The following is a 15133-nucleotide window of genomic DNA, read 5'->3' on the forward strand; positions in this document are numbered from 1 at the left end:
CCTCTGAGCCCAGCTCCTCCCCCAGGTGGTTCATCCTTTTGTCCCTTCTTTCTGGCGGCCCTCTTCTCAGGCTAGCCACAGCCACAGGAGACCTCCTGCTCTTCAGCGGGCCTAGCCTGTCTCTTCCCCCGCAGGGCTTCCTGGGACACCCCCCAAGCCTCACGCTGCCCGAATGCACAGACTCACTGGCCCCAGCAAGTTTCTTCAGCTCAGCTTCTCAAGGGCATTTGAGCTTATGCCTTCCACTGAAACCAAAGGCATCTAGGTGCCTCACTCCCACGGGGGACTTGGGCCTGGGTTTCCCGACCCTCTGTTCCTGGTCCATGCAATGGGGGTAGCAGTGCCCTGGGAACTACATGAGAAGACGGAGGTGCTCAGATACTGTAATGAGGGGGCCATGGAAATCTCTAGGCTCGATTCCCTTTGTGAGTTGGTCATCAGGGCAGAGGCTGCAGCGTCTTCCTGAAAAGCGCCATGAACGGGTGCAGCATGATCTAAATAATACTAACTGCTGCTAGCGCCGATGGTCTGGACTGCCTTTGAACTGTGACCAACTGTAGAGGCGCTTCCTGGAAGCCAGTCCTAACCCCCGTCACGGCTGTTGTACCTGCATTTCACTAACATCCCCTCTGCAGCACTGGCCTCACCACCTTGGTCCCAGAGTAGTAGAACCACCGGGGGAGGGGGGAGAAACCCAGCAGATAAGCTTTGTTTGGGGAAGAGAGACAAATTTAGTGACATTGAACTTGTCATCAGGTCTGGGGGAGGTACTTCGGGTCACAGCTCTCAGCTGCCCTCTTCACCTTGACTGGGCTCTTGTGTTAACTCCTTATCCGGCCCAGCTTGGGTGTAGCAGCGACACTCTGAAGAGCTCTGGGCACACTCCAAAGACCCTCAGTAGGAGTTGGTCCAATAAGAGACATTACCTCACCCACCTTGCCTCTAACTGCGCTGTCAGTAATGTCCTCAGCGGCCACTCGGTCACCCCTGGCCGGACGCAGCTTCTATTGCCCAGACTGCGAAGACAAGGAATGGCAGCACAATGTTCCCCATGCTGGAAAGGAACCTGCGGTGGGAAGCGCCGGACAGCAGCTGAAAGGCAAGGCTGCCTGGAAAGGAAGAGAAGAACCTTACGGGAAATGCCAGGGGCAGGAGTGATTGAGAAACGATCTCGTTTCCATTTGCAGAGGCTTCACTGTCCAAACGAGCTGGAAATCTGCTCAAGGAGTGCCCACCATTTCCAGGCAATACTTGTAACCCACACCACCAGCACCGCCCGGGTGTCAAAAGGGAACAGTCAAACACCTCTGTCAGCCTGCTGCCTTCCCAACCAGATTTCTCAGGGAGTCCTCTGAAAACATGTGGTAGGGTTGCCATCCCTCCAGGATTATTCTGGAGACTCCAGAATTTAAAAATTAATCTTTAATTAAAGATTGTCATGTGATGTGATAAAATCTCTAGAAAAATGTTCCACCCTACCTGGCAGCCCATTTGTTTCGGCACATTCAGTAACTATCTAGCATATGTACGTGGGGAATTTTTTCAACCAAAGTTAGATCCTGAAGCTTCGTTGCTTTAAAATGAACCAGGAGGGAAAACATTCGTTTGGTAGTCCACAGCCAGCATTCTCCTTCCTCACAGATGGCAGAACTGATTCCCCTCTGTACTTGACCTCATGGGGAGAGGAGGGTGGAGGAGGAAGGAAGAATTGGAGGAGCTGCTTAGTCCTTAACAGGCTGTGCCTTCAAGCCACCGACAGCACCAAGCACCAACATCAGAACAATTGCAACAGCAATTTGCATGGTGAGTTTAAAAGGGAAAAGCAAAACAGCTATTAAAAAGCAATCTGAAACCTTGAAAGTCAATGCCCGGTGGGATAAAAACCACACGTGTATATATATATAGCGATGCAGCTTTATGGAACAATACTGTAGCATTTGTAGATGTTTCTTGGTGGAGAATATTAAATAGACTCTAATTGCCAGATGAGAGTGAATGACAAGCTTCAGAAGGCCAAGAATGACGACTCTTTGCAGAACGGCAATTACTGCTGCATTATGCTTAGTGCTTTCAACAGAGAAACTCGCTACAAAAAGGCTAAAAATGTACCTGTGGCTCAGCTTCCACTGCTGCATTTAGATCCCTAAGAGGGGGAATATAGAAAACAGGACCGTGAGGTTCAACACACTTGTTAATTACCTGTGATTCACCAGCCCAGTAGCAGAATTAGCTCCCTGCTGGAGACAGTCTAAGAATATTTAAAACTTGGGAACAGAGACATGTGGCGTTTCAGGAAGGCCAGGCAGTTGGTGCAGTGTCAAAACTTTATTATCTCCCTTCTCAAATGTTACATAACATTAGGGAGGGGAAGGGAAGAACACACGCAACATCCTAGTACATGGAGACCCATTCATATTCCCTTTCCTGCGTCCCCACCACGCTCAGACTAAAAAATGCAGGCATCTGATACAGGCTAAAATGAAGATGAGGACCTGGCTGAAGACCTGTAAACACACATTAGGGGGAAAATTCACCTTTAAGGGATGGCAAATCTCTCGTGAAAAGAATTAGCACGGAGCTGTGCACGTCTGTACATTTACATGGGTGGATATGTCTATGCTTCCAACTGAAGGTGGAAATTCCAGTTCAGGGAGACATACCCGCATGAGCTCTTATCATGCTAGCTTGCTCATCACAGAGTGTACTCACGGCTGTGGGCTAGCTGCCCTGAGTATGTATCAGGGATCGCAGACTGGTGTCAGTGCTATGCTCTATTTTTAGCATGCTAGCGGGATCAAAGCTAGTGCAGGTATGTCTCCTTGAGCTGAAATTTGCAGTTCCCAGCTCAAAGTGGAGACATATTGATAGTCAGTGAGTATTGGGCTTGGAGATGCTGAGCTTGGATCCGGTATCCACTTCAACAGGTTCCAGATCCGACTTTGAATCAGGGCCAACTTTGCTGAAGTTAACAATTACACGGGTGTGAGCGAGGGGCAAGTAGGGTTTGGGGACGGTATCAGCCCCACATCTGTGCTTGTTTTAAGCAAAAGCGTTTCACAAAACAGTGTTAACTGAAGCATTTTCAGGATTTTAAACAGCCCGACAAACGAGTGATGAACACATCAGGAGGAAATCAACCCCCCTGTAGTGCTGGCAATCTATAGAGGTTGGTGAATGAGAAGCCAGCACAAAAGTGACTGAAACACAATGAAACTAAGTGGCTTTCATTGTCCAAGTGGAATGAAGTATAACAAGGAAACAAGCGAGGTGGACGGTGATAAGGAAAATTCGATTTTTAAAACTTCTTCTGCCTTAATAATGCAAAGTGGAGGTAAGTCAGACAGAGAAGGTAACCGGGGCTGTAAAAATAAGCCGTAACAGTTTCAAAAGCGCTCATGGGACTCGGGTACCTAAGTCCCATTCTGAGAAGTAGCAGAGGCACCTAAGGCCAGATTTTCAAAGGCGTTTGGGCACATGAAAATGGAGATAGGCACTTTCAAAAATCCCACCTGCTACCCAGGCATCTCTCGGCTTCCTTAGGTGTCTAAATACCTTTGAAAATCTGTCCCTACAGGTCTTAGTCTTCTAGCTCAGACCAACACATAAAACGCCCGTCCTGTAGCATGTCACCCGGCAGGCAGCACAAGCAGCAACAGCATTGGGTGCAAAACCAGAGCATTACTTGGGGTTGGGAGTAGCTGATCTCATCTACCATCAGCCAGCAGCCAGCTGTAACATCCAATGCATGTGTGTTCACGTGACAGGGTATTTTCCTGTTAAAAACCAATGTTCCCTCTACCCCACAGAAAGAAGGGGGAGGACAGATGCATGGGATAGTGCTGGCAGGGGGTGGAATTGATTCACCCATTCCTGGGAGAACTGGGGCAAAAAGGAGAACACCCAGACCTGGCTCCTGCCCCCTTCACAAGGCAAAGTACCTTCTGTTTAGAACACTTGGCCCAGAAGGCTGCCATGTGCCATCCAGGAGAGCTGGCCAGGGCGTGAGCAGGCATCTCCCACTGAAAGGTAAAACACACACAGCCTGCAGCACAGAGGGGCTACTCCCAGCACTGACACCAGAGACCTGAAACAAGAGGACACCGTCCTGGGGCTCAACGAAAAGACTCACAACTATCCTCTGCCACGGCGTCTGCCAAGGGGATCTCTGATTAAAACAACAATAAATCCAGTAATAACTGTGGTGGGAATATGCAGGGTGGAATCCCGGCCCCATGGAAGTTGGCAGCAAAACACTCCTTGACTTCAAGAGGGCCAGGATTTCGCCCTCGCTGGCTATTGCGAGGGGCTCACCCTGTGCAGAGAAGCAGCAGGAGGCTCCGTGCCGCTCACATGCTCTGTTTCAAGGGCTTCCCTGGGCATCAGTGGGCCAGGCCTGCGTGTGGCGGTGCCGCTCGCTCACACCTGCCGGTCACCGGCGGCGCTCAAAGCGTGTCACAGAAGGCAGGCCAACGTCTTCTGCAAAACCCATTGCGCAGACGAGGATCTTGGGCACCGCGCTGCACTGGGTGATTTGCTCAAGGTTGCTCAGGGAGCCAGAACACAGCGCAAGCATCTCGATTCCTAGTCCCGTGCCCACGCCACGCGACACTGCAATGTCCTTGCCAAGGCGGCTCCGAGTTGGGCTCTCCACTTGGGAGGGGGGAATGAATCTCAGCAGAAATACTAACACACAGCTGGGTCGGCTACCCTGGTGTCACCTGCTCCCTTCCTCACTCAGAAGGGCATCCCTCCAACCCAAGCGTGTCCCATTCGTCAGCCAGCAGGAGGCAAAACCAAAACCAGGACAAACTACACTAAGACAGACAGCAATGGTTCCTTCCAGCCCACGGCAGGCTGCGTGGATTCCTGGCATCGCAGAACGCCAGGGTTCGCTCAGGCGGCGTGGACAGCACCAGACTGGACACGTCAGGCAAGCGTGCTGGCTCTGGGTCAAGCAGCGAGACGTCGACTCCCATCAACACCAGGGACTCGGGTGGAGGCGGCGTTTGCCTTTGAAATAAAGAAAGACAAAGACGTGGTTGGCCGTGGGCAGCTTGGCGTCCCTCCTCGGTGTCCCTTGCAAAGCGGGCTGGGAGCAGCAGGGAGGAGAATGACGCCGGAGCCTTACGGGGGCTGTGTCAGCAGTCAAGCCCCATTACACTTTAATAAAGGAAAAAGAGCTGAGGGGATGGGGAGGGAGCGAGAATGAATGCAAATGGAAGTGGGAACAGGAGCGGCCCTCGTCACTGCACTCCTGGGAAGCGCGGCGCCTCCACAGGGGTTTACAGGGTCCAGCACGCTCGCGGATTCACAGCGGTTGTGGCCCGAAGGAATCACTAGCCTATGCAGGTCCACTGCCCGCATCTCACAGGCCACCACACTTCACCCGCCCACCATTACCGTGAGTGACCATATGGCGTCAGCTGGGCGAAAGCATTTCAGGCCTCCAGAGTCTAAGCTACTGTGTGTGCCCCAGCCCCTTGGGGCAGCAGGGAGCGATCGGGTAAGTGCCCAGGCCGGGCTAGCCAGGGACTCACCCTGCATTGCGAAAGGTGTTGAGACCACCCCTTCCTGCCACGATCCCTGCCAATCTGAGCTGGGCGGGGGAGGGAAGAATTCCTTCCCAGCCCCACATCTGGGGATCATTCTGACCCTGAGGACGTGAGCAGGGGACATCAGCCTGACAGCTAAGAAGGAGGACTTCCTGTACACATGCAGCCATGTCCCATCTCCAGCTCTGGCTGCTCCCTGCTGTATCAGAGGAAAGCGACTCCCCTCCCCCAGCAGATTCCAGCCAGCTACTTGTGCACTGGAGAAAAATCCTTCCTGGCCCTTCTAAGCAACTGGCTCCAGCCCTGAAGCATGTGCTTTGATTAGAGCCACGGTCTTAAATCAGTCAATTCAGTTCTCCCTAAGGCGCAGGGATGAAGGGAATGCACAGGGAGATTCCCAGACTCCAGCCAGAGGGACCTCGGCAGCCGGCTGGCCTGCCCCCTGCACATACAGCCCATACACGGTCCCTCAGCAGCTGGATTAAAGAGCTCTATCTAAAGGCTCCACGCCACAGGGAGCCTGCCCCTCCCCCGGTGAGCCATTCCAATGTTTAATTATCCTCACAGCTAGGAAATTGCATCTTATTTCAAGGCTGAATGCCTCTGCCTTTTGCTTCCAGCCGCTGAATCTTGTTATGCCTTTGTCAGCAAGGCTGAGAAGCCCCCACGATCAGATCTCGTCTCCACGTGCAAGCGCCTGCTCAGGGCGAGCAAGTCGTCCCTCGCTCTTCTCTTTGAGAAACCGAATCCACGGAGCTTCTCGAGCTTCGCACCGTCCAGCTTGATTTGCAGCCCCCGGACCGTCTCTGGGGCCCTGCTCTGAACACTGGCCACTATTTCCACTTCTTGCAGGCCTGGGCACACTACTCCAGCAATGGCCCGGCCAGCGCTGTGCACGGAGATTGCTTCCGGCTCCCCTCCAGTCTCCTCGTCACACACCCAAGGACCACACGAACCCGGGTAGCCAGCGCGGCCCTGACAGCGCACGCTGAGGCGATTAGCAGCCGCAACCCCACAGCTCGTTGTGGGACCAGGACTACTCAGAGGCAAGGCCCAAGTATTTCCCCCAGATGAATCACCAGTGCCAGCCAGGCCTGCCCGTCCTGCCAGTGGCCCCTTCCTCTCCTGCCCCCACCCCACTTCCTCAGCCAGAGACCAGAGGACCCCCCGACCCCAGAGCACATGGCATGTTCCCCCCCAAGTACAGAGTGGGCAAGCCCTTGCCCCTGCGAGTGCTGGCAGCAGCCACCCCCCAGCCTCAGCACCAGTCCTAGCAGGCTTCCAGGAAGAGAAGCAGCCTGCCTGGGCTGGGGCCACGGGCAGCCCAGGGCTGAGCAGAGCCACACGGGCCGTCTGGGAAGCGCAGCTTCCCACTCCCTACGCTAGGTGCTGCCCAGGCGTGGGGCCTGGCCAAGGGAGAGTTTCGCCCTCTTGGAAGGCTGGGGCCTTGCACAGCCTGCTCTCTGCAGGGGGAGCCCCCTCGTGGTGACCAGCAAACCCCAGAACCGCCAGATTCACTACGGGCCACGCTCGGACCCGGGCTTTCTTCTTCCCCTTCATTTATAAAATACAGCCTCTGGCTCAGGGTGCAGCCGCAGAACCCAACCCCCCCCCCCACATCACACCCCTACACTCAGCCCACCCCCATCCTCCACAGGGCCCCGAGGCAGCATCCTCACAAGATTTAATCACCTCTGGGCTTGACAATGCAGACAAGCCCCACAGCCCCGTGGCAGCAAGCCGTGGGCCAGCCAGGGCTCGCTCAAAACTAGGAACAAAGGAAACGGCAGCCTGGCTCGGACCACAGCCAGCCCAACGAACGAAGGAAGCCAGCTGGGAGATGCCCAACACGGCCTGGCCTGTCTGCGCCGGCAGCCACGGGGAGCACGGACCAGCTAACCCGACTGCTAAACCACAGGTACGCTGCCTAGAGAAAAGGAGCCCCACCCCCCTGGGCAGAAGGAACTGGAGCCACCTCTCTCCCCAGGTACTTGGGGGCTCCCGCTGCCCTAGCTTCTGAGCCCAGACCACCCCCAGCCTCCGGAGGGCAGCTTTTCGGGGGGCTGAAAAGCACCTGCAGCTCCCAGAGGGATTGAGGGGCCTCAGTGGTTCTCAGGAGCAGGCTCCATTAGGGCCCACTGTCCCAGTGACCTCGCTGGACCGGCAAACCACAGGGAGAGACACACGGGCCTGGCTAGCCAGCACCGAAGCCTGCCATAAGGAGAGCGCAGCCTTGCAGCCGACCCCTCCCCTTTAGCCTGCGCTTCCCAAGGGCACAGCCAGAGCACTAAGGAAGCCCGGGGGTGCGTGAGGCGGCGTAGCGCAGGCCCACTGGCTGCCCGTGACTCGCGGGCTCCCCTCCCAGCAGCGCGCCTCTGGCTAAGCGAGCGGGGCATTCTCGGCGGGAAGCCGGGCGGCCGCGCTGCTCCAGCCAGTCTCTCCCTCAGCCTCCGGCTGGCTAAACACACCTGCGGCACCGTTGCGTTCAGAGGCACTTGCAGCATCCACAGCCCACTCATTTCGATGGCCCCACAAGGCTCTGGGAAGGCAGCAGGCGCCAGGTGGCCAAAGGCCCAAGCCCACTTTCTGCTGGGCTAGTGTCCAGATTGCAACCCCAGCTGCACCCTTTGAGGCCAGTCCCAGCAGAGAGACTGAGGCCTGGCCAGGCCGTGGGGACGGACCTCCCCGCCTCTCCTACACGCAGTTCTTCCAGAGCGAGGGGGTGGCATGAGGCCGCTCGCCTCGTGTGCCCACCCCGCCCGCGTGCTGTTAACAGCAGCCTCTCCTCGTGTCAGTGCAGCAATCCCCATCGGTGCCACGTTCACCGGCCCAGAGGGACCCAGGTAATGGCCCAAGTGGAGATGCCCCGAAGGAGCCTGGCTCGCACAAAGCACTGAGCACCCATGCTCTGAAGTCCAGGCCTTTTCACAGCTTCTCACTCAAACTGGATGCCCCAAAATCGCAGCATCCCAATTCACTAGCTGCTCCTGAAGATTTAGACCCATGTGTTTAGAGAGGCGGGTGCAGAGTCTCAAAGCTGCGGGGGGATCTGGACACCCAGGAATTTTAATGGGAACTGGGCAGTCAAATTTTGTGACTGAATAATTCAGCCACAAATGTGATACCCTGGAATTTCGTGGCCTTTTTCACCAGTCCCTTCCTTGCCTTCCCTACAGCATACCCGTGGCCATGCTCTCTCCACAGCTCTCTCGAGCGGGAGCGGGAGCCTTGCAGACTGCCAGGACAAAACTCTGTGGAATAATCACAGGAACTCGTCAACAAGCTAACGACTCGGGATTTGTTCTTAGGACGCGAAAGGCACCTGAGAGTTGCACTTTGGTACAGAATTAGAGAAGAGGTGAGAATGAGCTCGGCATTAAAAACAAAACAACACTTGAGCTGCTGCTATGAGCCACGGGGCTAAGGCGCTAACCTTAGAGTGTTATAAAGCACTGGAGACTTTCAGAAAGGCGACAGATACATTCCCCCATGGGGATCTTGTTTTGCAACAAGCTGCAGAGGGTTTAAATGAACTGGAGACTCTTCCCTTGCGCACCCCACCTCTCTCTGAACCCTAGTCTCACCCAGGAGCCCTGCAATGCAGAGGCCTGGAGCAGATTGTGGATGGCTAAGAAGGGTTTTGTAGGAATGCTTCACCGTGCTACACTGTGTCTGGCCGTTAGGGACCCATCAGCACCCGCCCCTCCTAGCGAGATGAGACGGAAGGGTCTCAAGTGGAGTTTCGAATTGTTTGTCCCGCAGTGAGGCCGAGGGGCCCCATTCCGTTGGCACTGCCCAGTCACGCACCAAGCATGTCCAGGCGAAACCGACCCAGTGAGGGAGGGAAAGGGAGGCAGAGATCTCTCTGCCGAGGCGCTCGTCTGGCCCATCTTACTGTGGGCTGGGGTGGGGCTTTTCCCTGCTCGTGCAGATGGCAATTGAGGCACAGGGCGACTGAGTGACCTATGCACTGCTAGCGGCAGTTTCACAGCACAGGCAGCACTGGGAATAAGCCATCTTGACAGCTAGGCCAGTGCCCCACTCGCTGGAGTAGCATGCTCACTACTGCGCACTGCCGGGAACCGGTTCGCTTTTCTGTTTACAAGTTCTCCCCCACCGGTGGCTCTCTTGCACGCGCTCCTGGGGGTACGTGGCAGTCTTCCCAGGGCAGGTCAACTCATCTAGATCAGTGTTTCTCAACTGGCGGTCACACCCCCCGGAATGGGGGTAGGGGTCACCAGTGCAGGGCTGGCATTAGGGGGTGGCCAACAGGGCGACCGCCCAGGGAACCGCGCCACAGGGGTCCCACAAAGCTAAGTTCCACGCGTCAACCCCAGGCAGAGGCACTGGAGCTGCAGACTCCTGAAATGGATACAGGGGTACCTGGCCCACGGACTTCCCCCCCGGGCGGTGCAGTTATTGAATGCCTCGTGCTGGAGCCGTGTGGAACACCAGGACCTGCTCTGGGGGCTACAGTCCATTGCTGACAGCGACAGTCGTGCATTATGTACCACGGCTGCCATTACACTCTGCCCATATCTCTGCTGCACGGCTGCCTAGCGCTGGGAATGCTACAGCCATGCTAATGACTTGCAGAGCCATTCACTCTGGGCTCACGTCATCCGTGCGCAGTGGAGAAATGGGTTTTGGAGGGTGGAGGCCAGAATGGTTCTGGAAGAAGCCCAGGGCTTTAAAAATTAACGCAAACACCCTTTCCCAAGCCTGCCGTTTGTGCTTTATATAATGCCTTCAAACGCGAGCGGCTGGCGGGGCATGGGGGGGCAAAGTACTCAGCCAAGGAAACAGACTGTGCACGTGCCAGACCGACTGTCTCTTGCAATCAGCAGAAGCAGCTGAATTAGTTTAGTACATGGCTGGGATCACTGAGGTATTTGCACGAGTGCAGGACAGAAATGAAGCCTGAACTCATCTGCTCTAGACCAGGGGTGGGCAATTTTTGATTGGGGGGGGAGCTGCTCCAAGATTTTGGTAAGTGGTCAAGGGCTGCACTTTGCTCTGGAGGGGGTCAGGGTCTGGGACAGAGGTTGGGTGTACAGGGGAGGGTCTGAGGGAGTTTGGGTGAAGCGGGGGGTTGTGAGCTGGGCAGGGGGTTGGGGTGCAGGGTCCGGGAAGGTGTATGGGTGCAGGAGAGGATTCTGACCCAGGGAAGGCATAGGAGGGGTGTTCAGAGCGTTTGGGTGGTGACCTGGGCAGGGAGTTGGGGAGCAGAGCTGGCTGGGGTGGCAGATGCAGGGCTGGGAGACACTTACCCAGATGGCTCTCAGCCAGCAGCCCAGTAGGACCCTGAGGCAGGCTCCGTCCATGTGCTGCTCAAAATGGCTAGCTGCTCCCTCCATGTGGCTCTCTGCTCCACATGCCGGGGGAGGGGAGTTTGCATGCTGCTCCCACCCCCATCCCAGTCATAGCAACTCCCATTGGCCGGAAACTAGCCAACGGGAGCTGCACTGATTTAGGCTGAGAGCGGGGCAGCACACAAAGGCTCCTCCCTTCCCGCAAGGGGCAAACAGTGGGAGCAGCCAGCCGTTCTGAGCAGCCTGCAGGCTGCCGGCTGGACCAAAAGGCTTGGCGGGCCACTTACCCCTGCTCTAGACAGACCTGATGTGCTGACTGGAGCGTGCTCCCCCAGTATGCCTGCAACCCGATGTACATCTCTGCACACCCACGTGCTGCCAAGGGCCTGCTGTTTGGATCAGGCTTGCTCCGGGCACACCAGGCAGAGCCTCTGCCGAGCCACTACACACTGCAGCAGTGAGAGCCAGGGCTTACAGGGATCAGTGAGCCCGGATGGTGGGAACAGTGCTCCCAAGGCCATGCTGGGCACAGGTCACTGCGGAGATGGGCTGTCTAATCTAACCCCTGGCCTCCACATGAGATGAGCGGATGCTTCGCGGCCCACGAGGTTCCCATGCTAGCACGAGATGCTGCATTCTGCTCCCCACAGGGCCACCAGCCGGGGTCAGCTGTCCTCCGTCAAATCAAGCCCCCAAAATCAAACAGACTTGGGCAGAAAGAGCTGCTGCTGCTTCTCTCCACCCCGGCCCTTGCTGGCGTTGTGCAGGCCACAGCAAAGAACTCGTCCATCAAAAGAACCAGTGTCTGAAAGAAACAATTCCAGCACTAACGGTTCTGCCGCAGGATCGGGAGGTGGACAACCCGAGATGAAAACCAGGCACTTTGAACACGCTCGCTAGCTGGCCCCTCTTCTGCACCAGGATCCCACCTGCGCCCGGGGATCGTGGATGCTTTCGTAGCCCAGCGAAAGGCGCAGTTCTAGGTACATGCCACAGGTCACCCCGAACACTTGCCACATGGTGCGGAACCTGCGAGGTGCTATGCCAGGCATTTGAGGGTCCCATTTCTTACTGAAGGGAGGGCAGGATTTTAAGGAGATCGCCCCCAGCAGGCGGAGTGGGAGGGGGAGGGGGCAGCACAGGAATTAATGCTGCACTGAGTGATCAACCCCTTTGCTATTCTCACAACTCTAATTTACACCTTGACACACAAGCCACGAATGGTTGCCAGGAGGTGACAGGAACAGCTGGGATGAGAGGTGTTAAATGACAACCTCCAGGGTTACTGTGTATAAATGTAAACGGCAGAGAGAAAAATATCTGCACTGCTTCCAGCTGCTCTGGATTGGGAGCGAAAGCAGCCTGCAGATCTGCTCTCACCTCAGCTCATTCTTCCGAGGCTGCTGGGGATGAGACAGGGAGGTTGAGCTCATGCTGCCCAGGGCTGGGCAGTGGGGTGTTTTCATTTACGAGCGGCCCGGATATATCCAAAGCGCGTTATCCCCCTGTACCACACCTGGGTTTGCACTTTGCCTCAATTAAAGTTCAGATCCGTGCTGCCGCAAGGCAGGTGCAGACGCTGGGATTTCATGGGCAAAAAGCGGACAAGCGTAGGGGTGTTTGGGACGGACAGAGCTTGAAAGTCAGGACTTTGGACAAGGTGTGCAGAACCGTGGAGTTCAAGGCCGGAAGGGACCACCAGATCAGCCGGTCCGACCTCCTGTATGTCCCAGGCCACCCTCACCTCCCGCCATCTGGCCACTGAACCTCACACGGCCCTCTCGGACACAGGCCTGGACCCTCTTAGAAGTGCACAGGGTTTTTCTCGGCAGCTCGGGGCCAGGCTGCCCGTTGGGGCTCAGGAGGGGAGCTGGGCCATGTGCTTGCAGACACAGCGCCAGCTTGGGGGCGACGAGGCCTTTCACTCACCGGGGCCGCTCCGGCTGGCACTGCTGTCGCGCTGCTCCGCCAGCAGGTCACTCTGGCAGCTCTCAGCCGCACTGGGGCCTCCCCTGTGCTTGCTGCTGCGGCTCTTGGAGAAGGCGCCGGAGTGGGTGCTCCCGCTGGGAGTCCTGGGGGCGTCACTGCCAGCCGCTACAGAAACACAAGGGGGGGGTTGCTGCAGGGCTCTTGGTTGGGGGAGCTGCTGGGGTTTATGGGCGTGGCAGGGGTTGGGTTTCTGGCCCTAGACAGCCACAGAGCAGAGCAGGCCCTCCCCCCGCCCTACTAGCATGCCACCTTCTGACCCACCTCCGGGAGTCCAGCCTCCCTTCTCAGGCCAGCCAGAGCACGCTGGGAATTCTGATGTTGTGGTCACAGAACACTAGGACTGGGAGGGACCTCGAGAGGCGTCGAGTCCAGTCCCCTGCCCTCATGGCAGGACCCAGTACCGCCTAGACCATCCCTGATAGACATGATCTGCAGCTGCCCAGCCCCTCCTCAGATGGGAACCACCCCTCCTCGCTGCGGCCCAGGCAGGTGGGACTCCTGGGCCAAATTGCTTGCGTTGGCGCCAGGCCTGCCCTGCACGGCTGCCCCGGAGCTCCCCGCCCAACAGGCAGGCACACCCCCAGCTTCAGGGGCGGGGAGGCCAACCCAACAGAGCCACCATTTCCACAGGAGACCGGAGATCACGAGCATGCAGCATGCTCCCGCCTCGGCGGGGTGAGAGCCGAAAGGCCTCCTGGCGGGAGGGACGGGAGTAGCAGGAGGCCAGTGCCTTGAGCAGACCCGCAAGCTCACAGTGGGACGACCCATCCTGAGTCCTGCCGAGCCATCCTGGCTCTTGCCCTTCTTCACTAACCGCTCTAGCTCAGCCATGTTCCAGGGCCCCAGATGAGATGGAGGCCGTGATGCAGTGTCAGTACCTTGCTGGTTGCTGTGCTTGGGCTGTGGATGACCCCTAGGCCTATGTCTGTCAGCACTGCCCAGTGGGGGGGCGTCCTGAAGGGTCCCCCCCACTCCCCGGACAGTGACGGAAGCGGTTCTACCGGTTAAGGGAAGGGATGGAACAAAAGAAGTGAGTGTTGGGGGAAGGGTCAGTTTCTGGAATCATGAAGGAGAGAGACTCCGGAGGGGGGGCTTGGAGTCTAAGGGCCCAGGGACCCCATCCCAAGGGGGGTCTGAGGCATCCTGGCCCAGACTCCTGTAGCCACGTCACGTCTAGGCTGCGCTGTGTCCTGGAAAAGCAATAACCCCTCTATTCTACTGGCTGGCATCTCTGCTCTCGCTGCTACGGGGCTGCATGATGGGGGGACCCTCGACTCGCCGTCACAGAGGCACCGCTGTGCCCTGCGCCCTGCAAACGTGGGACGGAGACTGTTCTCCCCCGGCAGGCTCCCAGCCACAGCACTAGCCCGGAACTCCTGGGGGCAGCCACATCCTCAGCTGAAGCAAAGCGAAGCCAGGAGAAGGACACCAATTTATAGCGGCTGGGGAGCCGGTCCAGGGTGCACCATAGCAAGAGCCGCCGAGGCCACATTTCCATTGCCCTGCATGGTGACGGGTTTCGGGGGGGAGCCGGTTTGTTTGTTTTAGCAAAACCAACACGGAGGCCAGTGGCATCTCGTTCATTTTTAAGGTGCTTCCAGCCCCCTTGCTTTTCCCTCCCCCCCTTTCCATGCCCTCATTGCTGGGGTGAGAGCCGATTCCTCACCTGATTCCGCCTCGGGCTTCCTGATCTTCAGGCCCTTGGACCTCCCAGACAAGGACTTGTCATCCAGGCTAGAGGAGCTGAATTCGGAGTCGCTCTCGCTCTCGCTGGAAACCACTGCAAGAGACACAAAGCAGGGAGTAAGAGCCTGTCCCAGTCTGTGCAGCCCTCATCACGGAGCGCCGGACGGAGCCAACGCCAGCTCAGGCACATGACGACTTGCAGGCTTTGTCTGCACATCTGCCAACACCACTTGTGTCAGTCGGGGGTGGGAAACCCAGACGCGCCAGCAGGAGATGCTCTCTTGCCGACATGCCACTCGCTACGGGTGCTTTAACGATGCCAGTGGGAGAGCTCTGTCCTCCAGTGACATGGCTGCAGAGGCACAGCTGTGAGGCTCTCAGGTCTACAGCAGAGACCTAGTGGAAGGTGGAGTTACTTCTCCACGGTGCCTCCCACCCAGCAAATCTTGTTTGGGTCTCCTCAGAAGTTAGGGGAAAGCTTGCCTGGCCACCATGCTGCACACTGCAGTAGGGATGTTAAATCCCAGTTAATCAGTGAACTGGTTAAACACTAGGTTAACCTAATGTCTAACCAGTTAACAGAGTAGCAGGCTA

The 15133-nt window shown here is 57.0% G+C and overlaps 1 protein-coding gene across 9 annotated transcripts in view; it reads right to left on the bottom strand.

The window, feature by feature from the left end:
• Window positions 1-2310: 2310 nt before the first annotated feature.
• The window catches only part of RPH3AL (rabphilin 3A like (without C2 domains)), a 98856-nt gene continuing 86033 nt past the window's right edge, over window positions 2311-15133 (bottom strand). For all 9 annotated transcript variants that reach the window (XM_075904668.2, XM_025179276.3, XM_006138673.5 and 6 more), the window contains 3 exons: window positions 14520-14633; window positions 12794-12958; window positions 2311-5010 (listed from right to left, as the gene is read on the bottom strand). In XM_075904668.2, coding sequence (XP_075760783.1) covers window positions 4976-5010; window positions 12794-12958; window positions 14520-14633 — 314 coding nt within the window. In that variant the 3' untranslated portion in view covers window positions 2311-4975. The remainder of the gene's footprint in view (window positions 5011-12793; window positions 12959-14519; window positions 14634-15133) is intronic.

Source organism: Pelodiscus sinensis, chromosome 21, assembly GCF_052426305.1.
Source record: "Pelodiscus sinensis isolate ZL-2025 chromosome 21, ASM5242630v1, whole genome shotgun sequence".
Lineage (NCBI taxonomy): Eukaryota > Metazoa > Chordata > Testudines > Trionychidae > Pelodiscus > Pelodiscus sinensis.